We start from the raw sequence: 19,199 nt of genomic DNA on the forward strand, positions 1-19,199 counted from the left end.
GTAAAGACTGGAGTAAAAACACATGCACATGCATGTGTTAAACCTTTGCAGCACAAAAGTAGTTTAGTTTCTAAAAGGTGGAAGGAGGCTAGAGAGAGGGAGCTAAGCAGCTAGCATACGCTGGAGGTTCACTTGTCCGCCCCCAAAGGTGTTGAGTTGAGGGTGCAGCTGCTTTGCTGAGACTTGGGGTATCAATGCTAATTTTCCCTAGATTTTTTTTTTTGCATCTGTCTCTCAAGCGAACCCCCCCACCCTCGTCTTCTCATATCTGCACAGCCGCCCACCCACTTCTATCACCGCGTGAGCGATGACAGCAGCAGCCAGGCTGTTTAATATGCAGGCCTGTGAGACAGAATGTCAAGGAACCCAGTGTTAATTATCCGGCTCCTTGTGGCCCTGAGAGTAGTGATTAGATGCTGGAGGTGTTGGGGATCCTTAATCTCTTTGCTCAAGGTGCAGAGCAGGGAAGTTTCCAGGCAAGTTGGCGTTGTAAGCCCTTGGTTTGCGCATTCTGGTGGGGGCGGGCGAAGCGGGGACGCAGGGAGTGGGAAGTAGGAGTGTATGCAGCAGAGGTTGAAGGCTGGGTTCATGGTTTTGTCTGTCCTGCTTTTCCCTCCGCTGTGACCCATCCTCTAGAGATGATGCCACAGGCTTATTCTCTCCAGGGTTACTCCCCTGGGGAGAGGGGTCCGGCTTTCTTATAGGCAAGCTCCTGAAGTGCTGGCCAGCTGCAGCATACGTGGGTGGTGCCAGTTTGAGACTCTTTTCCAGTGCCCTCCTCAGACGCCCTGCTCCCCCCCCCCGACTCTTTGAGAAGCCCAGCCAGAGGACTGGTTCTGGCCCAGTGAGGAATTGCCTGAGCTAAGATCTCGGGGGGTGGAGGGGTTTGAACAGGGAGGAGGTAAAGTGGCCTCCTTTCCCGCCTCTGAAATGCTCCTCCTGCTCACTGTTCTCCAGCTCTGGTCCCTGCTTGGGCGGGGGCTCCTGCTCCCAGCTCCAGAGTGGGGCAGATGAATGTGGACTGAGTGGAGTCTGTGTCCCCCCCCACTCCTCGCTGGTTTGTTATCAGTCTCATTTTGAAAGTAAGCTCTTGCCCCAGGGAGCTTGGCTGCTCCTCTGCCTCTAACGGGCTGTGCACGCCTGTGGCACAGTATAAACGATGGTATTTTAAATGAGCAGAAGAGGGAGCTGATTTATGAATGCTGCTGCCTAGGGGTAGGACCATGGGGAGCTGGTACTCCTCTGCCAGCAGGTGATGAGACTGAGACAGAAATGAAACAAATGTGAACTCTTCTCTGGCCTGCAGATGATCCAGGAGGCTGAGCGCCAGTTACACCCAAGGGCTCTTGTTCGGTGTTCACTTGGACGGCCTAAGTTTGGCCAGAAATTATCTCCATGTAGCAAATTCTTTAAGTTTTGGAACTAGAACCGATCTGGTCCTGAATCCAGTCAGCTTTGGAAGGCAGAGCTTTATAGTCATGGTGCCATGAGTCAACGCCAGCTCCAATCATTTCAGGGATATTTGGTTCTGGAGTCGGCCCAAAACTGCACAGTACTTTCCCCAAGTGTTACCACCGGTTTTGGTAAGAAACAAGTCGCCGTGATGGTGCCCAAGGAGAGGCTGAAGGGGCAAGTGAGTGGGGCATGCAGGGGGAGTAGGAATTGTTTGTTGGATCTTGTTAACGTGTGTGAGACATCAAAGCAGTCTTTCTGGGCCTCTTTAAAAATCTGTATACCAGGCAGTTGAGAATTCGGGGTGTGTGTGTCTATCTCTATATAATCTAGAAAATGCAACTTAACTATAGCCCTTACTGTCACTCCTGGTCTTGTATATTTAGGTATTTATAGCGCTGTACACACAGTATGTGTCGTGTGTATATGAGCGTGTTTATATGTGGTGTATACCTACCAACGCACATATTGGGGACGCTGGAGTCTGAGTCCAGGCACCGAAGCGGCAAGGATTCTGGCCCAGGCTGTGAGTCACTGCTGCTCAGATGGGGTGGCTGTTCACATGGGCAGCGAGCTGAACATCAAGGCTGATTGGATCAGCTGCACCTTGAGGGATGGGACTTCAGTTGGAAAGTCTTGCTGTGTCAGGGACTGGACCATTCCGAAACACACCTCTTTTCCTTCCTGGATGCTGGAGAAGCGGTGGGAAGGCGGAGTCAGTTGTGCCGGGGCTAATTGCACGACGCAGCAGGTTCTGTTTAGTGCTGTCGTTTGGGAGAGAGGTTCTCCATCGCTGGGACACATCTGAAGCTTTTGTAGCTAGTATCTTAGACTCCCTTTTCCTGCTATAAGGGTGAGCCTCTAGGGTGTGTGTGTGTAGCGGGGATCCCGTTCACTGCTGCTGCCTCCTGCTCGCTCGAGTGCTGTAGCTAGAGACGGAGCGTGAGCTGAAAGCGCTCTCCCGTTGGCCTGCAGGCACTGGAGGTGCCCGAGCTCCATTGGAATGGGAGGTGGTGGACGCTGCCTGCTGCAGCCAGGGCTGAATAACCAAAACTTGAACAATTGCATGGAGAGTTTGGGAGCCGCTGAGCTAGGGGTCCATGAGCCTGTCCCAGAGACAGGCGATCCCTTTGGCGCGGTTCCCTTGCATTCCATGGGCAGAAGAGTGTCTCTTCAGTGCTGGTGGCCCTATGGTAGCCCATGAGGAAGTAGTGACTCGGAGTTGATGCAGTGACAAGCAAAAGGCTCTGCAGCTGCTGCAGCAAGAGAACCTGACCCAGTGAGAGAGAATTCTCCCTACACAGTATTGAAGCCTTTATGGCATGGTCGTTAGAAGGTGAAGGCTGCTCAGAAAGACCATTTTACTTTGGGGCGTATGGGGTGCTCCTGAGGGTCATAAATCTGTGGATGTCCTTGACTTGTTATAGAGCAAGGGCTATCTTCTGCAATGGCCTTGGAAAGTGTTGTTTGTTATCCACCTACAAATTGCTTGGTAAAGGAGGCAGCATCCTTATTCTAGGCTCTGAAATCTGCATGCTCTGTCCCTCTCCTGAGCCGCCACTTCACTTCTAGAAAGACGGGGTGGGTGGGGGTAGGGGCGGGGAGGAGCGTAAGGAACACTTTAGACTTTGTTCTTGATTCACCCCAGGAGCTGGAAGATGGTATTGCCTTCAGCTCTAATCCTTGGGCAGGGAGTCAGATGAACTCTGGGATCTTGTTTCGAATGAGCTGGAGACTGACTTGGGTGGCAGCTCAGGTAGCTGGGTTTTTGGGGGCATCCTGCCCGTCTCTTGCCCCCTGTTTTATTATGTGTAGAGACATTTGGCTGTGGTGACTTTCTGCCAGTTTCTGCCCAAAGGGGAACATGAGCAGCTTTTCACCCCACGAGAGAGGTGCTGGCCCAGGGCTAGGGATGGGTCTGCTCCATCACCTGTCCTTCTGGGCTGCCCTGGGAGCCTTTTGCTTTGGAATAAATGGATGATGGGAGGCCTTCCCCTGGGGGCAGCAGGAGGGGTTTGACATTCTGTAGTTCAGTAGAGATGAATGGTGGACCGTAAGGTATTGGATTCTTTGCTGTGTGCGTGAAGCTGGACCTGCCCTGGTTTCTTGCCACGGCTGCCAGGTCAAGGAGCGATTGCCCTGTCTCAGGGCAGCGTCCCTGCCAGCTATGGGGGCAGCTCAGAGGGAGTGATTGGCATCCGCCTGTTCTTAAAACAAAACCAACTAGAAGGTGGCGTCTGCCTGCCTCTTGGCAGCAGTGTTTTCCCTCCTGCAGCCACCCAGCACATTCAGTGACAGAGACTCCGTCAGTAAGACAAGGGGGACGCAGACAAGGAATAGCTTGGGGGAAGTGGGGTGATGGAGTGAAGAGTGTGAAGTCAAAAGCAGAGACATCCAGGCGAGGGGGTTGGTGCAGCTGGGGAGATACCTGCTGGAGCGATGCGCGCTCTGACTCCAGCCTTGTGACTGGGAGCTGCGCGCAGGCTGGCAAGGAGCAGAAATCCATTTTGGACTTGCTGAGCGGAAGCCTTCTCTTCTCTTTTGTTTGTACCTTTTTTTTTGTCTGAGTGCTTTATTTTCCAGAAGCTGTCATTTTACATAAACCTCTCAGTGAGGTACATCCATTCCCACTGCCAAAATCTCCATATCAAACACTTGTAACATGCCGCTGAACTGACAGCCCTGACTATACACGCTCCATGGCTTTACAAAGGGATGCTGCGTCTGGGAAGGATATAAATACACGCACTGAAATGGCACACAGCGCGTGCTCTCCATCTTGCACTCTCCCCCGTTCGTTCGCTCGCTCGCTGCCCGGTGTATCTGCAGCCTCTGCCCCTCCCACTCGCACCTCTGTGAAATGAGCCATTGTGCAGTGGCGCTGGGGATGAATGGTGTCTGGGCAGGAGGGGAGGCTGCAAAGGCATTCCTTCTGGGTCCCAGTGTTGAATTCTGTAGGTGTCGTGCACCCATCAGCAGTGAGCGAGATTCCTTTGGTAAATGAACGGCACATATTCCCCGGGTAACCATGGCTGAGAGAGACCCCAGGGCAGCAGAGTCTACAGACTGTAATCAAAAAATGCAAATTCTGGTGGCCTAGCTGCCCCTCTGGTTGGTGTTCCTTAGCACTGAGCTTTAGAGGGGAGCAGCAGGAGAGGTGGGCCTCCCCCTTGGGCTGGCTATGCCGAGGGCATAATAGATTGCAGGTAACAGGGATGCCTGTAGATCGGGGTTAGGTTGCAGGGAATGGAGCGTGGGCTCAGTCTGACTGCCACGAGGATGTGTGCCCACTACAGAAAAGCCCACCCTGGAGCATGAGGCTGGTTGGACACGGGTGTGCGTGTATGCCTGGAACTGGAATGCTGGGGGCTCAGCGCAGTGCTGAGGTGCGTTAGCAGAGCCGTGTAGAGCTAGATGGGAAGCAGGCTCTGAAATGGGATTGGTTCTCTCCTGTTAACAGTCCATCTCTTCCACGAATGTGAGAATTCTCTGCATGTGCTTCTAAACAGAGGAAGCAAATGCAATAATGATAAATCCCTAAACGTGGTAAGAGTCTGGAATCCAAGGTGGCAGTGTAGGTCAGCCATGGTCAGGGATAGTAATGCATTCCCAGTCTGCGGTCCCCAGACTTCCCCAGGCTGCTGCTAGGGAATCCTTTTTCAGACTGGATACCGCTCTGTACACACCTTCTGCCTTGCAACATATGCATATTGGAAAGCATCCCAGCTTTGCTCTCTCCTGGGTTCAGTTGATTAATACAGAAACAGTTGCTTTGGGACATGTTACATCTCCCTCTCCTCCAACACACAGTCCTTCTTTGGTTTGGTTTTAAATGCTTTTCTCTTTCAGCGTGCAGTCAGGCTTCAAGGCTGGCTAAGAATCTCCTCGTCTCTGGGAGCTTTGGGGGATGAGCTGGCCCAGATTGTTCCCATGGGGCAGGATTTCCGGCCCTCTGCCTCCCCACCAGGTGATGTTCCTCACATAGGACTTTCATGCCCGACTCAGTTTTGAATGAGTTCCAGGCACTAAGGAGTTTCCACAAAGCAGTCCTATGCTGTCCAGCTGCAGAGTGGGAGCAGGGTTCTCCGCTTGCATGGGATTTACCATTGGATCAGAGTCTTTATTGAGGAAAATCTTGCTGTTGCACAAAGTGTGCGTCCCCTGCGATGGAGCTACATTGCTCTCCCTTCCCTTTCTATTTCTGCTCATCCCCCTTCCCTTCCACATCTCCACTTCTGCTGTGAGACATCGCCTCCTCCGCAGGCAGGCCGGGTGCCCTCCACACAAGTCATGCTTCCCAGGGCCTGTGTCCAGCCAGCACCTGACATGGGAGCGTGGGTAGGTGATGGTGGTCTCCCCTCTCCACAGCCCTTTATATCCACATGCACCCCAAGGCACTTACGGTTACATTACATAGAAATAAACAGCGAACGAGGCATTTCTCCCACCTGTTGAAAGGCTTGAAAACATGGCCGTGTCTGACAGCACCAGAGCTGGTTGGTTGTTTTTTTTCACAAAAAATATTTTCATTGAATGAAATGCAGCCTCTTGTTTAAAAAATGAAAAAAGTCACAAATTCAATGTTCTTTGGATGTTTTCATTCTTTGATGAAATCTGAAAACACCACCCCACCCCCATTTCCTCTCCTTCCGTTCCACACTTTTAGTGGTGGTGGTGGTGGGGCGGAGAGAGAAGTGTGTGTGTGGGGTGGGAGGGGGGTGACCAAAACCCTGAACGTTTTCAGTACAGAATAAATGAAAACTCCTTCTCCTTTGAAACTTGTGGAACGAAAATGATTTCAGATTTTTTTGAGAAAATTTGTTCCCGCTTTTCAACCATCTCTAAAGAGAGCAGTGCCTGGGAGAGGCTGTGAGGGACGCTGCTGCTGCATCCAGTTGAAATTAATAGGATTGTCCGAAAAGGAATGTGGCTGAGGTGCTAGGGCTAAGACCCTGGCTTGGATGAATAGCCTGGCAGGATTTTAAATGCCTGTGAGGCCTCTAGGCCTGGATTTTGGCTTGTCCAAAAGCTTTGTCTCCTAGTGAGATGCTGGGGAGTTGATGGGGGGCGGGAGGTGCAAACTGATTTCGGCAGCAGCTGGGTGCTCTACCGAAGTCTCCCTGCCAGTACTGACCCACCCTGACTTTTCCTGGCTTGTGCACGCTGACAGGAGCACAGCCTGCGATATATGGCTGCAGGCCAGAGAAGGGTAGCAGAAATAATGAGAGGTCTGAGTGCAGGGGGATTTGGAGACTAGGACTATGCAGCTGAAGAAGTGGTTTATACGGTAGCAAATGGCTCGGGGGAGCCATGCTCCTGCCGCCTGGTGCAGAAACAGGGGCTCTCCCATTAAAAGCCAACCATCCGAAATGGATACAAGAAAACTCTTTATGCACAGGATATAACGAACCCCTGGCACTGCCCAGCGCAGAATGTCCTTGAGGCAAAGAGCTGGTAATTCTTAAAGAAGCCAGATTGTGTTTGGATGAAGGGTCGTGTCCAGACTCAGTGGGTGGCCTATGTCAGAGGCTTAGGAAGGTGTAAAATGCACCTATCTGAGCAGTCCTCTGGAGGAAGAGTTCTTCCTGACCTCAGCTGGTGGGGTCCTGTAGCATGAGGATTGCAAGCCCTTGTAATTTTATCCTAGCTAATCTATTGCAGACACTATTCTTATTGGCTTGCTCCAGTAAGGCAATTGCTACCCTCTCGTGAAGGCCTTTTTCTCCTTCTCTTCTTGTTAATAGGTCTCGCTTCACTGCAGCCCTTTTTGTGCCGGGAGGGTTGGCGGATGCTCCCTCCCATGCCTAGTTATTGCTGCACCTGATTAGCGATGGAATGCTGCTGAGCAGAGCAAGGCAAAGTTAAATCTCCCTCTCCCTCTCGGGGGGTGAGAGCACATGGGGCTCAGAACCTGAGCAGGGGCTTGTTCTCAGTGGATCTGGTTCAGGACGATCAATGTCTGGCTCGCTTTATAACCCAGTATATGAGGGACATAGATCTGCCGTGCATGGCTAAGAGGGTTTCTTCATCTTTAGGCTTTCTTTTCATGGGGGGAAGGAAGGAATACACGTCCAGTGAGCTGTTTTATGGGTGCTCCTTGCACGAGTGTCGGCAGCCAGGAAGGGCTTGCTAAGCCCTGCTATTCCGGTACTACTCATACTGCAGGTCGGGAGTTTTTGAGATCTTTGAGCATTGTGCATGACCTGCACAACCAGGGCGTGGATGTGATGGGCATCATTTGAATGCACTGGAGTTAATAAAACACGTTATGTGGCATGGTATTGGTCTCCTGTGTGTAGAATACAGTGTGTCCCTCACCTTTGTGTGTGTGTGTGTGTGTGTGTGTGTGTGTGAGGGGGAGAGGGTTCTCCCTTCACACACTGCTAAAATTCACTCTTTGCTTTGGGAATAAAGGGAGTGGAGCGATAACTTCATCGCCACCTTTTCGGAAATAGGACACATGGCAAGAAGCGTGTCGGCTGGTAATGGAGGCTTTAATTGGCAGAATATGTCTCCCATCACTTTTAATGCTGCAGTTGTGGGAATTTCTGCCTCTCTTATGCAGGGGAGCCTTGACACTAAAAATACAAGTTATTTTTTATGTAGTATCATTAAAATGGTTTTTAATTGAGTTCATTTCTGCAAGTTCGATGATAAATTTTTAAGCACCTCGACTCTCAGAGACACTTTTGCAGTAAGCCGCTTTCCTCTTGTGTGCTGCTCTAATTGATTCTACTTGTGTATGGGAAGAGTTTAGTTCTTTCTCCCTGGCAGAACGCAGGGACTTTGTCTGCAGCTGTGCCAAGGAGGAAACAGACTCTTGAGAAGCCCAAGGTCTTGAAATGTATTTCTCGCCTGCTGTTGTCTTTATTCATAGCCAGAAATGCTTTGGGGACGCCTCAGTCCTTGGCAAGGGGAGATCTAAGGGGGGAGGAAGGGGTGTGCAGGGGCCATTCCATCCCTCACTCTTCCACGGTTTTTCTGTTCTGGCCCCAGGTCAATGAGAGATTAGGTGGTGCTCTGGGTCAGTGGTTCACCTGAGTCCCAAGTTTGAGTCCGTTTTTTTGAGGCCACAGGTTGCATTTGGGTTGTCTCAGTCTGGCCTGTGGTGAATGTCTGTCTGAAATGCTACTTCGTGGTTTGAGATAATTCACTGCTCATGAGAGGCTCAGGCTTGGAACAAGCAAGGGAGGAGGTGGTGGGGCGGCTGCGTCTACCGAACTCTGGAGAGGTGAGGGCTGGAATAGTGTGGGGGACCGTCAGCTCAGGATTGAGGTGCCATTGGCAGAGTTGCAAGGAGGACTTGCCGGTCAGGATGGAGGTGCCTGAGCAGAGTTGTGTTTGGGAACCTTGCTCACTGGCCGCTCTGCGTTACCTCTGGCTCCAACCAGGGTGAATCAGTCTTTCTGTCACAAGCACTAATAATTGATCTATAATTTGCCCTCAGATTTTAACAAGAGAAATAACTCTCCCCAGGCCTTGTTTCTAAGCAGGGCCTGAGAGTCGTACAAAGCAGGAGTGGCATTGGGCGCTCGGGGTGTAATGCTGTCTGCTGCCCTCTCTGGCAAATATCCACAGGCCTCAAACCCCCCAAACCATTTTATTTTTATTCTGTATTTGACTTGAAAGCTCTGCAGATGTGAATGGCTAACGGCAGCCCCTCGGCCCTGGCATACACATGCCATCTCTGGTGAGGAGATGCCCGGCAGAAAGTCTGTGTCCTTCCTCCACGTCTGTTTTTACCCGACTTGTGCCACTCCGCGCACATCACTGAGAAGCGACAGTTTGTGCCTATTACCCCACCAAAACATGAATACAAATAAAATAAGAATCCTGCTCTCTCTCTGTGCGAGGGGAGGGCTGTGTGCTGAGATGCGGGGTATGAGCGGCTGTATGCGAGGGGAGGGCTGTGTGCTGGGACGCGGGGTGTGAGCGGCTGTGAGCGCGAGGGGAAGGCTGTGTGCTGGGATGCGGGGTGTGAGCGGCTATGTGCGAAGGGAGGGCCGTGTGCTGGGATGCGGGGAGTGAGCGGCTGTGTGTGAGGGGAGGGCTGTGTGCTGGGATTCGGGGAGGGGGTGTGAGTGGCTGTGTGCGAGGGGAGGGCTGTGTGGTGGGATGTGGGGTGTGAGTGGCTGTGTGCGAGGGGAGGTCTGTGTGGTGGGATGGGGGGTGTGAGCGGCTGTGTGTGAGGGGAGGTCTGTGTGCTGGGATGGGGGGTGTGAGCGGCTGTGAGCGCGAGGGGAGGGCTGTGTGCTGGGATGGGGGGTGTGAGCGGCTGTGAGCGCGAGGGGAGGGCTGTGTGGTGGGATGTGGAGTGTGAGCGGCTGTGTGCGAGGGGAGGTCTGTGTGCTGGGATGGGGGTGTGAGCGGCTGTGTGTGAGGGGAGGGCTGTGTGGTGGGATGTGGGGTGTGAGTGGCTGTGAGCGTGAGGGGAGGGCTGTGTGGTGGGATGTGGGGTGTGAGCGGCTGTGAGCACGAGGGGAGGGCTGTGTGCTGGGATGGAGGGTGTGAGTGGCTGTGTGCAAGGGGAGGGCTGTGTGCTGGGGTGCGGGGTGTGAGCGCCTGTGTGCGAGGGGAGGGCTGTGTGCTGGGGTGTGGGGTGTGAGCGCCTGTGTGCGAGGGAAGGGCTGTGTGCTGGGATGGGGGGTGTGAGCGGCTGTGTGCAAGGGGAGGGCCGTGTGGTGGGGTGAGTGGCTGTGTGTGAGGGGAGGGCTGTGTGCTGGGATGCGGGGAGTGAGCGGCTGTGTGCGAGGGGAGGGCTGTGTGGTGGGATGCGGGGTGTGAGCGCCTGTGTGCGAGGGGAGGGCTGTGTGCTGGGATGGGGGGTGTGAGCGGCTGTGAGCGAGGGGAGGGCTGTGTGCTGGGTTGGGGGGTGTGAGCGGCTGTGTGCAAGGGGAGGGCCGTGTGGTGGGGTGAGTGGCTGTGTGTGAGGGGAGGGCTGTGTGCTGGGATGCGGGGAGTGAGCGGCTGTGTGCGAGGGGAGGGCTGTGTGGTGGGATGCGGGGTGTGAGGGGCTGTGTGCGAGGGGAGGGCTGTGTGCTGGGATGCAGGGTGTGAGCAGCTGTGAGCGTGGGGAGGGTTGTGTGCTAGGATGGGGGGGTGAGCGGCTGTGTGCGAGGGGAGGGCTGTGTGCTGGGTTCGGGGGGGGGTGAGCGGCTGTGTGCGAGGGGAGGGCTGTGTGCTGGGATGGAGGGGTGAGCGGTTGTGAGTGTGAGGGGAGGGCCGTGTGCTGGGATGGGGGGGGGGTGAGCGGCTGTGTGCAAGGGGAGGGCCTTGTGGTGGGGTGAGTGGCTGTGTGTGAGGGGAGGGCTGTGTGCTGGGATGCGGGGAGTGAGCGGCTGTGAGCGTGGGGAGGGTTGTGGGCTAGGATGGCGGGGGTGAGCGGCTGTGTGGGAGGGGAGGGTTGTGTGCTGGGATGAGGGGGGTGAGCGGCTGTGTGCGAGGGAAGGGCTGTGTGCTGGGATGCGGGGTGTGAGCGGCTGTGAGCGTGAGGGGAGGGCTGTGTGCTGAGATGGGGGGTGTGAGTGGCTGTGTGGGAGGGGAGGGCTGTGTGCGAGAGGAGGGCTGTGTGCTGGGATGGGGGGGGTGAGCGGCTGTTTGCGAGGGAAGGGCTGTGTGCTGGGGTGTGGGCTGGAGCAGGGGTAGGGGAGAAGTTACCATTCAGCCTGATGCTGATGATGGTTTTTGGAGAGAAATGGTCTGACGAGCTGGCCGATCAGGATAGTCTGGCACGTCTGGAATAGCCCGGATGCAATTCTCCCCGTGCTGATTCTCCAGGTTTGAGTGGCCACAGCTGTAAAACTGGAGATGGCTGCTGCTTTGCAGGGCAATTCTCCGAACAGATCCCTGGCTCATGTACTGCGATGGGAAGGGACGCTGGACCCAGCCAAGCATCAGAAGTGTTTGCAGGAGGTGGGGGGAAGGGACTTGTCAGGAACTCGCTGCATGTGAAAGAGTCACATGTTTGCTGGGGACTCCCTGAGGGCCAGCCAGGTGTCTGGCGGGCTTTGTGTTCCCCACTATGACTTCTGTGTGGAAGGTGCATTGGGCGTGGACTGGGGTAGGTCCCGTCTGGTCTGTGATTGCCCTCCCCATGGCATAGCTGTCCCCAGCCCTACCTGAGCCCCTAAGCGCTCTGCAGGTCAGGAAAGAGAAACTGAGGCCTCTTGCTGGGAAACTGAGCCCAGATCCCAGAATGTGGCACAGCCCACTCCTCCCTTGCCTTTCAGTCCTGTCTTAGCCACATTCCCTTCTCCTCCTCCTCCTCCTCCTTCTCCTCTGCCTCTGTGTGGGCACCTGCTGCTTAGCATCGGGCCGGGTGTTGGGTGGGCTCTCTGTTTTGTAATAGCCCCAATCAGTTGGGTGTCTGCTAGCTTTACCCTTGGGATTCTGTCTCATTGCAGGACCTGGCTGGGAGGTCCGCTGATGCTCTGGCTATGCCACAGGAAGAGAGTGCGGGGTGTGTGGGGGGGGAGATACTCAGTTCTGGCGCTTTCGAGTCCTGCTCTGTCACTACTGTCCCCTGTCCCTGCGGGTGGCAGCAGCAGCCGCTGCTGTTAAAACTAGACTAAAGAACAGTCCCCTGGTGTCAGCTGTCTTTTGCCTTTGTCCTTTGCCTTTGGTCTGTCTCTTAGGAGTCCGTTTCTTTTTTTTAATGCTGGTGACACGCTTGTGTTCCTGCCAGATGCCAATTGGGAGTTTCTGGAAGGACAGGACAGAAACGTGTGTGAAGGCAGAACCTGAAGGGAAGAGGGGGTGGATTAAGCTGTGGTTCCCTGCGGTGAGTGATGGGAGGAAGATAGTCTCTCCAGGCAAAGTTCATGAACGTTCATCATTGGCGATGGGAAGTTTTTGTACGTGCTGATTAACTGCCTCCCTCTGACGTGGCGCGGCAAGATAAAATATGAGATGCTGCATTCTTTGACTTAAAACTTAATTAAAACTATAGATCAAAAATGTAAGACTGTAGGCTTAATAAAACCTGATAAAATTATACTCATACACTTCAATTTCAATCCAAGGCTCCCCGATGGAAGAGTGTGAGAGGCTGAACCCATAACTAGATTAGAAACACCTCCTATGCAATATTGATGGTGCTGTCCTGCGTGAGATGCATGGCTTCTGAGGAGCCCTGGCTGATGAAGAGTAGATGTCAGCCCTGCTTACATGTAAATAAGAGAAGGGACAAAAATATGCAGACAGCAGGGACTTTTCCTTCTTGTAGGCCCAGGTATCCTGTCTGCTCAGAGTGCTGGGTGGCCAGGGGAAAGGGCAAGCTGAGGTGCCAGGACAGTTTGACAGTAGTGGGTACGTTTCAGCTTTCCCATTGGGGGGCGGGGAGAAGGGATAAATGAATTTAAATTCCTGATCTTTTGCTTGTTGAATCCCAGCTGGTATTTCTAGTGCCCCAGGAGGTTCCCTGTGTTTCTGGAGCGCTGATATGGACCCTGGGCTGTCGCAGCTCCTGTCTAACACTGTGGCAGAGCACCAGCAGTGGCCATCAGAGTAGTTGTGTAACATTTTGAAGTGGCTAAATATTGATTAGGAACATCATTTGCCTGGTAAAACTCTGACTGTAGCCCAGTCGAAATCTCAGCACTAAGGATAATTGGGGGAAATATTTGGGACTCGGAATTTGGCTCTTTCTGGCACCAAATAATTCCACGAAGTACAGCTTCAGTCCTTTAAGTTTCTTCTCCCAGTCTCAGTGCCTTTCTTGCTAGCACCATTTCATATGCTGCTTGCCCCACCCTCCTCTTCCATATTTCACGTAGTCACTTTTTCTGAGCATGTGGCCACTGCCCTTCTGCCCGAGTCACACACTGGTCTATAGCTTCCTCTTCATCAACCAGTGTTAACTTTCCTGCATAGACAGAAATGAAGGTCATGCTGGTGCAAGGACTTATTGTTTGAATGTGGCAGTCATTTAATAAAATAGGCCAGTGGTTTTCAACCTTTTTTCATTTGCTGCCCCTACAAAATTTCAAATGGAGGTGCGGACCCCTTTGGAAGTCTTAGACATCGTCTTTGGCTCCCAGGGGACTGTGGAGCACAGATTGAAAACCACTGGAATAAATAAAGTATTAGAAAAACTACTGGAGAGAAATGTCCTGCCTGAGATGGCTGAGAGTCTAGGAGCTGGATCAGTGGCTTGAGGCTCCATTTCCAATGTCTCCTGCATCACTATGTGTTTTATGGGTGACTCTGTGCGATGATAGCTCAGTGGTTTGCGCATTGGCCTGCTAAACTCAGGGTTGTGAGTTCAGTCCTTGAGGGGGCCACTTAGGGATCTGGGGCAAAATCAGTACTTGGTCCTGCTCGTGAAGGCAGGGGCTGGACTTGATGACCTTTCGGGGTCCCTTCCAGTTCTATGAGATAGGTATATCTCCATATATTATATTATTATAACTACTAACTGTGGTTTGTAACCTATCATTTAAATTAGCTTCTGCACCAAATGACTGGAGAATAGCTAATGTGATGTCAATTTTTAAAAAGGGCTCCAGAGGTGATCCCGACAATTACAGGCCGGTGAGCCTGACTTCAGTATCGGGCAAAGTGGTTGAAACTATAGTAAAGAACACAATTGTCAGTCACATAGATTAACATAATTTGTTGGGGAAGAGTCAGTGTGTTTTTTATAAAGGGAAATCATGCCTCACCAATCTACTAGAATTCTTTGAGGGGGTCAACAAGCATGTGGACAAGAGGGATCCAGTGGCTATAGTGTACTTAGATTTTCAGAAAGCCTTTGACACCTCACCAAAGGCTCTTAAGCAAGGTAAACAGATAAGAGGGAAAGTCCTCTCACGGATCAGTGACTGGTTAACAGATAGGAAACAAAGGGTAGAAATAAATGGTCAGTTTTCAGAATGGAGAGAGGTAAATAGTGGTGTCCCCAGGGATCTGTACATATTCATAAATAATCTGGAAAAAAGGGTAAACAGCGAAGTGGCAAAATTGGCAGATGATACAAAACTACTCAAGATAGTTAAGTCCAAAGCAGACTGCGAGGAGCTACAAAGTGATCTCTCAAAACTGGGTGACTGGGCAACAAAATGGCAGATGAAATTCAATGCTGATAAATGCAAAGTAACGCGCATTGGAAAACATAATCACAACTATACATCTAAAATTATGGGGTATAAATTAGCTGTTACCACTCAAGAGAGAGATCTTGGCGTCATTGTGGATAGTTCTCTGGAAACATCCACTCAATGTGGAGCGGTAGTCAAAAAAGTTAACAATGTTGGGAAACATTAGGAAAGGGTTAGATAATAAGACAGAAAATATCTTATTGCCTCTATATAAATCCATGGTACGTCCACATCTTGAATATTGCATGCAGATGTGGTCGCCCCCTCTCAAAATAGATATATTGGAACTGGAGATCAGAAAATGGCAACAAAAATGATTAGAGGTATGGAATGGCTGCCGTATGAGAAGAGATTAATAAGACTTGGACTTTTCAGGTTGGAAAAGAGACGACTAAGGGGGGGATATGATCAGGGGCGGCTCTACGTATTTTGCCACCCCAAGCATGGCAGGCAGGATGCCTTCGGGGGCATGTCTGCGGGAGGTCCTCTGGTTCTGCGGCTTCGGCATACCCTCCGCCAAATTGTCGCCGAAACCGCAGGACCAGTGGACCTCCTGCAGGCATGCCCCTGAAGGCAGCCTGCCTGCCCCCCTCACAGCAACCGGCAGGGCGCCCCCGCGGCTTGCTGCCCCAGGCACACGCTTGGGGTGCTGGTGCCTGGAGCCGCCCCGGATATGACAGAGGTCTATAAAATCATGATGGGTGTGGAGAAAGTGAATAAGGAAGTGTTATTTACTCCTTCTCATAACACAAAAACTAGAGGTCACCAAATGAAATTAACAGGCAGCTGATTTAAAACAAACAAAAGGAAGTATTTCTTCACACAACACACAGTCAACCTGTGGAACTCATTGCCAGAGGATGTTGTGAAGGCCAAGACTATGACAGGGTTAAAAAAAGAATTAGATAAGTTCATGGAGGGCAGGTCCATCAGTGGCTATTAGCCAGGATGGGCAGGGATGGTGTCCCGAGCCTCTGTTTGCCAGAAGCTGGGAATGGGCGACGGGATGGATCACTTGGTGATTCCCTGTTCTGTTCATTCCCTCTGGGGCGCTTGGCATTGGCCACTGTCGGCAGACAGGACACTGGGCTGGATGGACCTTTGATCTGACCCAGTGTGGCCGTTCTGATGGCTGCTGTCTGTCTAGGTTCCCACATTGGCTGTGCTTCAGGAGGGGAGGAAGTTCATAACCTGCTCTTGGCTTTGCCACTGCAAGGAAAGATCTTGGAGAGAGAGAGTCACAGAATTTTTGCCTACAGGATCTTGACACCAGCCTGTTGCCATTTGCCAGTTTGCTGTTGGTGATGGTGGTTTACAAGTGAAATGCTGGGTTAGGCTTTAGAACTGGGGTCTTCTGCCTAGGAACCGAGTAGGAAAAGTTAGCCTGTTAGGTCACTGTGCAGGGGAGTTAGTACACAGGCACTGGAAGCAGAGGTGCTGGGAGGGCTGCCTCACCCCCTGGCTTGGAGTAGTAACAACCCAAATACCCGCCTTCAGCAGCAGCACTATACAAATGGTTCCAGCTCCCTGAGTTAGTGTCTTGGCAGTGGTGCTGCGGCTGTGGAGCTGGGATTGCCTAAGGCAGCAGTTCTCAAACTCTAGCAACCTGAGGACCCCCATTTTGATTTAAATTTTTTCGTGGATCCTCAACTCTCCTGCTCAGCCCCAGGCCTTACCCCCACCCCACCTCTTCCTGCCCCTAGACTCAGACTTTAAGGTCAGAAGGGACCATTATGATCATCTAGTCTGACCTCCTGCACAATGCAGGCCACAGAATCTCACCCACCCACTCCTGTAACAAACCCCTAACCTATGTCTGAGTTATTGAAGTCCACAAATTGTGGTTTGAAGACCTCAAGCTGCAGAGAATCCTCCAGCAAGTGACCCGGGCCCCATGCTGCAGAGGAAGGCGAAAAACCTCAGGGGCCTCTGCCAACCTGCCCTGGAGGAAAATTCCTTCCCAACCCCAAATATGGCGATCAGTTAAACCCTGAGCATGTGGGCAAGACTCACCAACCAGCACCCAGGAAAGAATTCCCTGTAGTAACTCAGATCCCACCCCATCTAACATCCCATCACAGACCACTGGGCATACTTACCTGCTGATAATCAAAGATCAGTTGCCAAATTAATTGCTAAAATTAGGCTATCCCATCATACCATCCCCTCCATAAACTTATCAAGCTTAGTCTTAAAGCCAGATATGTCTTTTGCCCCCACTACTCCCCTTGGGAGGCTGTTCCAGAACTTCACTCCTCTAATGGTTAGAAACCATCGTCTAATTTCAAGTCTAAACTTCCTAGTGTCCAGTTTGTACCCATTTGTTCTTGTGTCCACATTGGTACTAAGCTTAAATAATTCCTCTCCCTCCCTAATATTAATCCTCTGATATATTTATAAAGAGCAATCCTATCCCCCCTCAGCCTTCTTTTGGTTAGGTTAGGCTAAACAAGCCAAGCTCTTTGAGTCTCCTTTCATAAGACAGGTTTTCCATTCCTCGGATCATCCTAGTAGCCTGTCTCTGAACCTGTTCCAGTTTGAATTCATCCTTCTTAAACAGGGGAGACCAGAACTGCACACAGTATTCCAGATGAGGTCTCACCAGTGCCTTGTATAATGGTACTAACACCTCCTTATCTTTGCTGGAAATACCTCGCCTGATGCATCCTAAAACTACATTAGCTTTTTTAATGGCCATATCACATTGGCGGCTCATAGTCATCCTGTGATCAACCAATACTCCGAGGTCCATCTGAGCTGTGCTTGGAGGTGTACAAGGGAGAGTACATGTGGTTAATTAGCCAAGTGAATTCTGCAGGATCAGGTAGGTGAGCAAAGTGCGACAGAAGGAAAATCTCTCTGGGATTTCACTCTCTCCACCTGGGTGGCATCTTGTCCTGTTCACCAGTGGAGCTGTTTATTGCTCTGGGAATAATCAGTGCCGTTGGTTTTCTCTGCTCACGCTGAACACAGGTTGCAGGGACCCGGAGAGATCATTGTTGTGACGTCTGCATGCTGATAGTCAAGGCAGCCTCGGAAGCAATCCCTTTAACACAAGGTTTAAACTTGCCAGGGATCCTCCTGCCTGAAAGGCCTTGCCAGGCTCCATGGCGCTGACCTGCTGACTTTGAGCTGAGTCTTTGTCGGTGGCATTCTTTGGCTTATTGGTTGGTGAATTTGAATGGTTCGTGTTAATGAGACGGGCTTTGCTTCTGCCTCTGCCTCCACTAAAGCCATGAAAGCAGTGCCAGGCAGCAGCTCCAGAACACTTGGGACTTTCAAAACAGCTGCAGCAGCAGAGCTTACAGGCTTCCATGGAGTGTCTTCTTGCACTATCGGCATGAGAAAAGGCCTTGGCCGATTACTAATGTGCAGCATAAATCGTGGCGGAGACAGGGTAGGTCAGAAGAGGGAGACAGGATCAGTAAAGCATTACGGTCAATGAGACACAGTCCTTAGAGAAGAAACAGCCTCTAATTATAAAGAGAAGGGAAAACATGATGAGATACATTACAAAGACGGAAAGGACTTTGCAGTTGCTTTCCGACCTTCTCCCTGTCATCCATCATGTCAGTGGAAGAGCAGCTCCTAAATCTGTAAAAAGAACAGGGATACTTGTGGCACCTTAGAGACTCCTAAATCTGTGTGCTGGGTGAGTGAGCAGGTGTGATGCCCAGGCCCAGAGGCAGGGTAGGCTCAAACCTGCAGGCTGTCCCAGGCCTGCCGTGCGAAGGGAGTGCCTGGACCGAACTTAAATCACCAATATACAAGGTGGCTAAAAGCGGATTTAAATTTTAGAAAGATCAGATATTTTAATTTAAATTAAATACCTTTTTTTTTAAAAAACCAAACCTGTTTGAAGTTAGGTTTGTCTTAATTTCAAATTTATGTTAAGGCCTAAACTTACTATAATCTACTAAAATGAAATTTAAAAAACACATGGCATCAATGAGCCCTCTGCTAATTTTAATAAATACAAAAGTAGCATCCTTTAAATTATATAAAGAATCATGGGGAAAACATTTAACTTTTGAGGTCAGTGCAGGCTTTATAAACATGGTACGATGTCATACTACATTAAGTAAAATATTTTGTCATCTTTAAAATAGAGATAATGCTGGTATTTACATTTTTCCACATGTAAGTAATGTTTAGTGTCTGTTGTGTAGAAAAGCTTTTGCCTTAATTACTTTTGGTTTCAGTATAACTAGCAAGTGCAGAAAGAATTTTTTTCCCATTTGGATGATTTCATTCAAAGTTGAGAAACTGGCTGGGAGTTGAAAAAGCAAGAAAACTTGTTTTCCTCTTCCAGTCTATGAATTAAAACCAGGTGGGAGAGGATGAGACTTACTAATTCTGGAAACCTGAAGAACATAGGACCAGATTTTCAGAGATGCCTAAAGATGGAGATAGGTGTCTATGGGGATTTTCAAAAGCATCTAAGTAGATTAGGTCCCTAACTCATGGGAGTTAGTCACCTTTAATGTTCAGGTACTTTTGAAACACCCCCCCCCCCCCAAGCACCTATCTCATTTGCATCTTTGGGTGCATAAATGCCTTTGAAAAATCTGGCCTCAGGCAACAGTAACAGTCAGTTCACTAACTACAGCTCATACCTCCTTTATTTAATTAATCCGTTTTAAATTGAGA

General features: G+C 51.0%; 1 protein-coding gene across 8 annotated transcripts in view; it reads left to right on the forward strand.

The window, feature by feature from the left end:
- RBFOX3 (RNA binding fox-1 homolog 3) overlaps positions 1–19,199 on the forward strand; it is a 352,384-nt gene that overhangs the window by 14,995 nt on the left and 318,190 nt on the right. For 2 of the 8 annotated variants that reach the window (XM_044981510.1, XM_044981514.1), the window contains exon 1: positions 12,571–12,620. The exons of 1 other annotated variant lie outside the window; for it this stretch is intronic. In XM_044981510.1, the coding sequence (XP_044837445.1) occupies positions 12,602–12,620 (19 nt within the window). In that variant the 5' untranslated portion in view covers positions 12,571–12,601. Of the gene's footprint in view, positions 1–12,568; positions 12,621–19,199 lie in introns of those variants that run through there. 5 more of the 8 variants (XM_044981511.1, XM_044981512.1, XM_044981518.1 and 2 more) reach the window with 5 other exon arrangements.

Source organism: Mauremys mutica, chromosome 12 (genome assembly GCF_020497125.1).
Source record: "Mauremys mutica isolate MM-2020 ecotype Southern chromosome 12, ASM2049712v1, whole genome shotgun sequence".
NCBI lineage: Eukaryota > Metazoa > Chordata > Testudines > Geoemydidae > Mauremys > Mauremys mutica.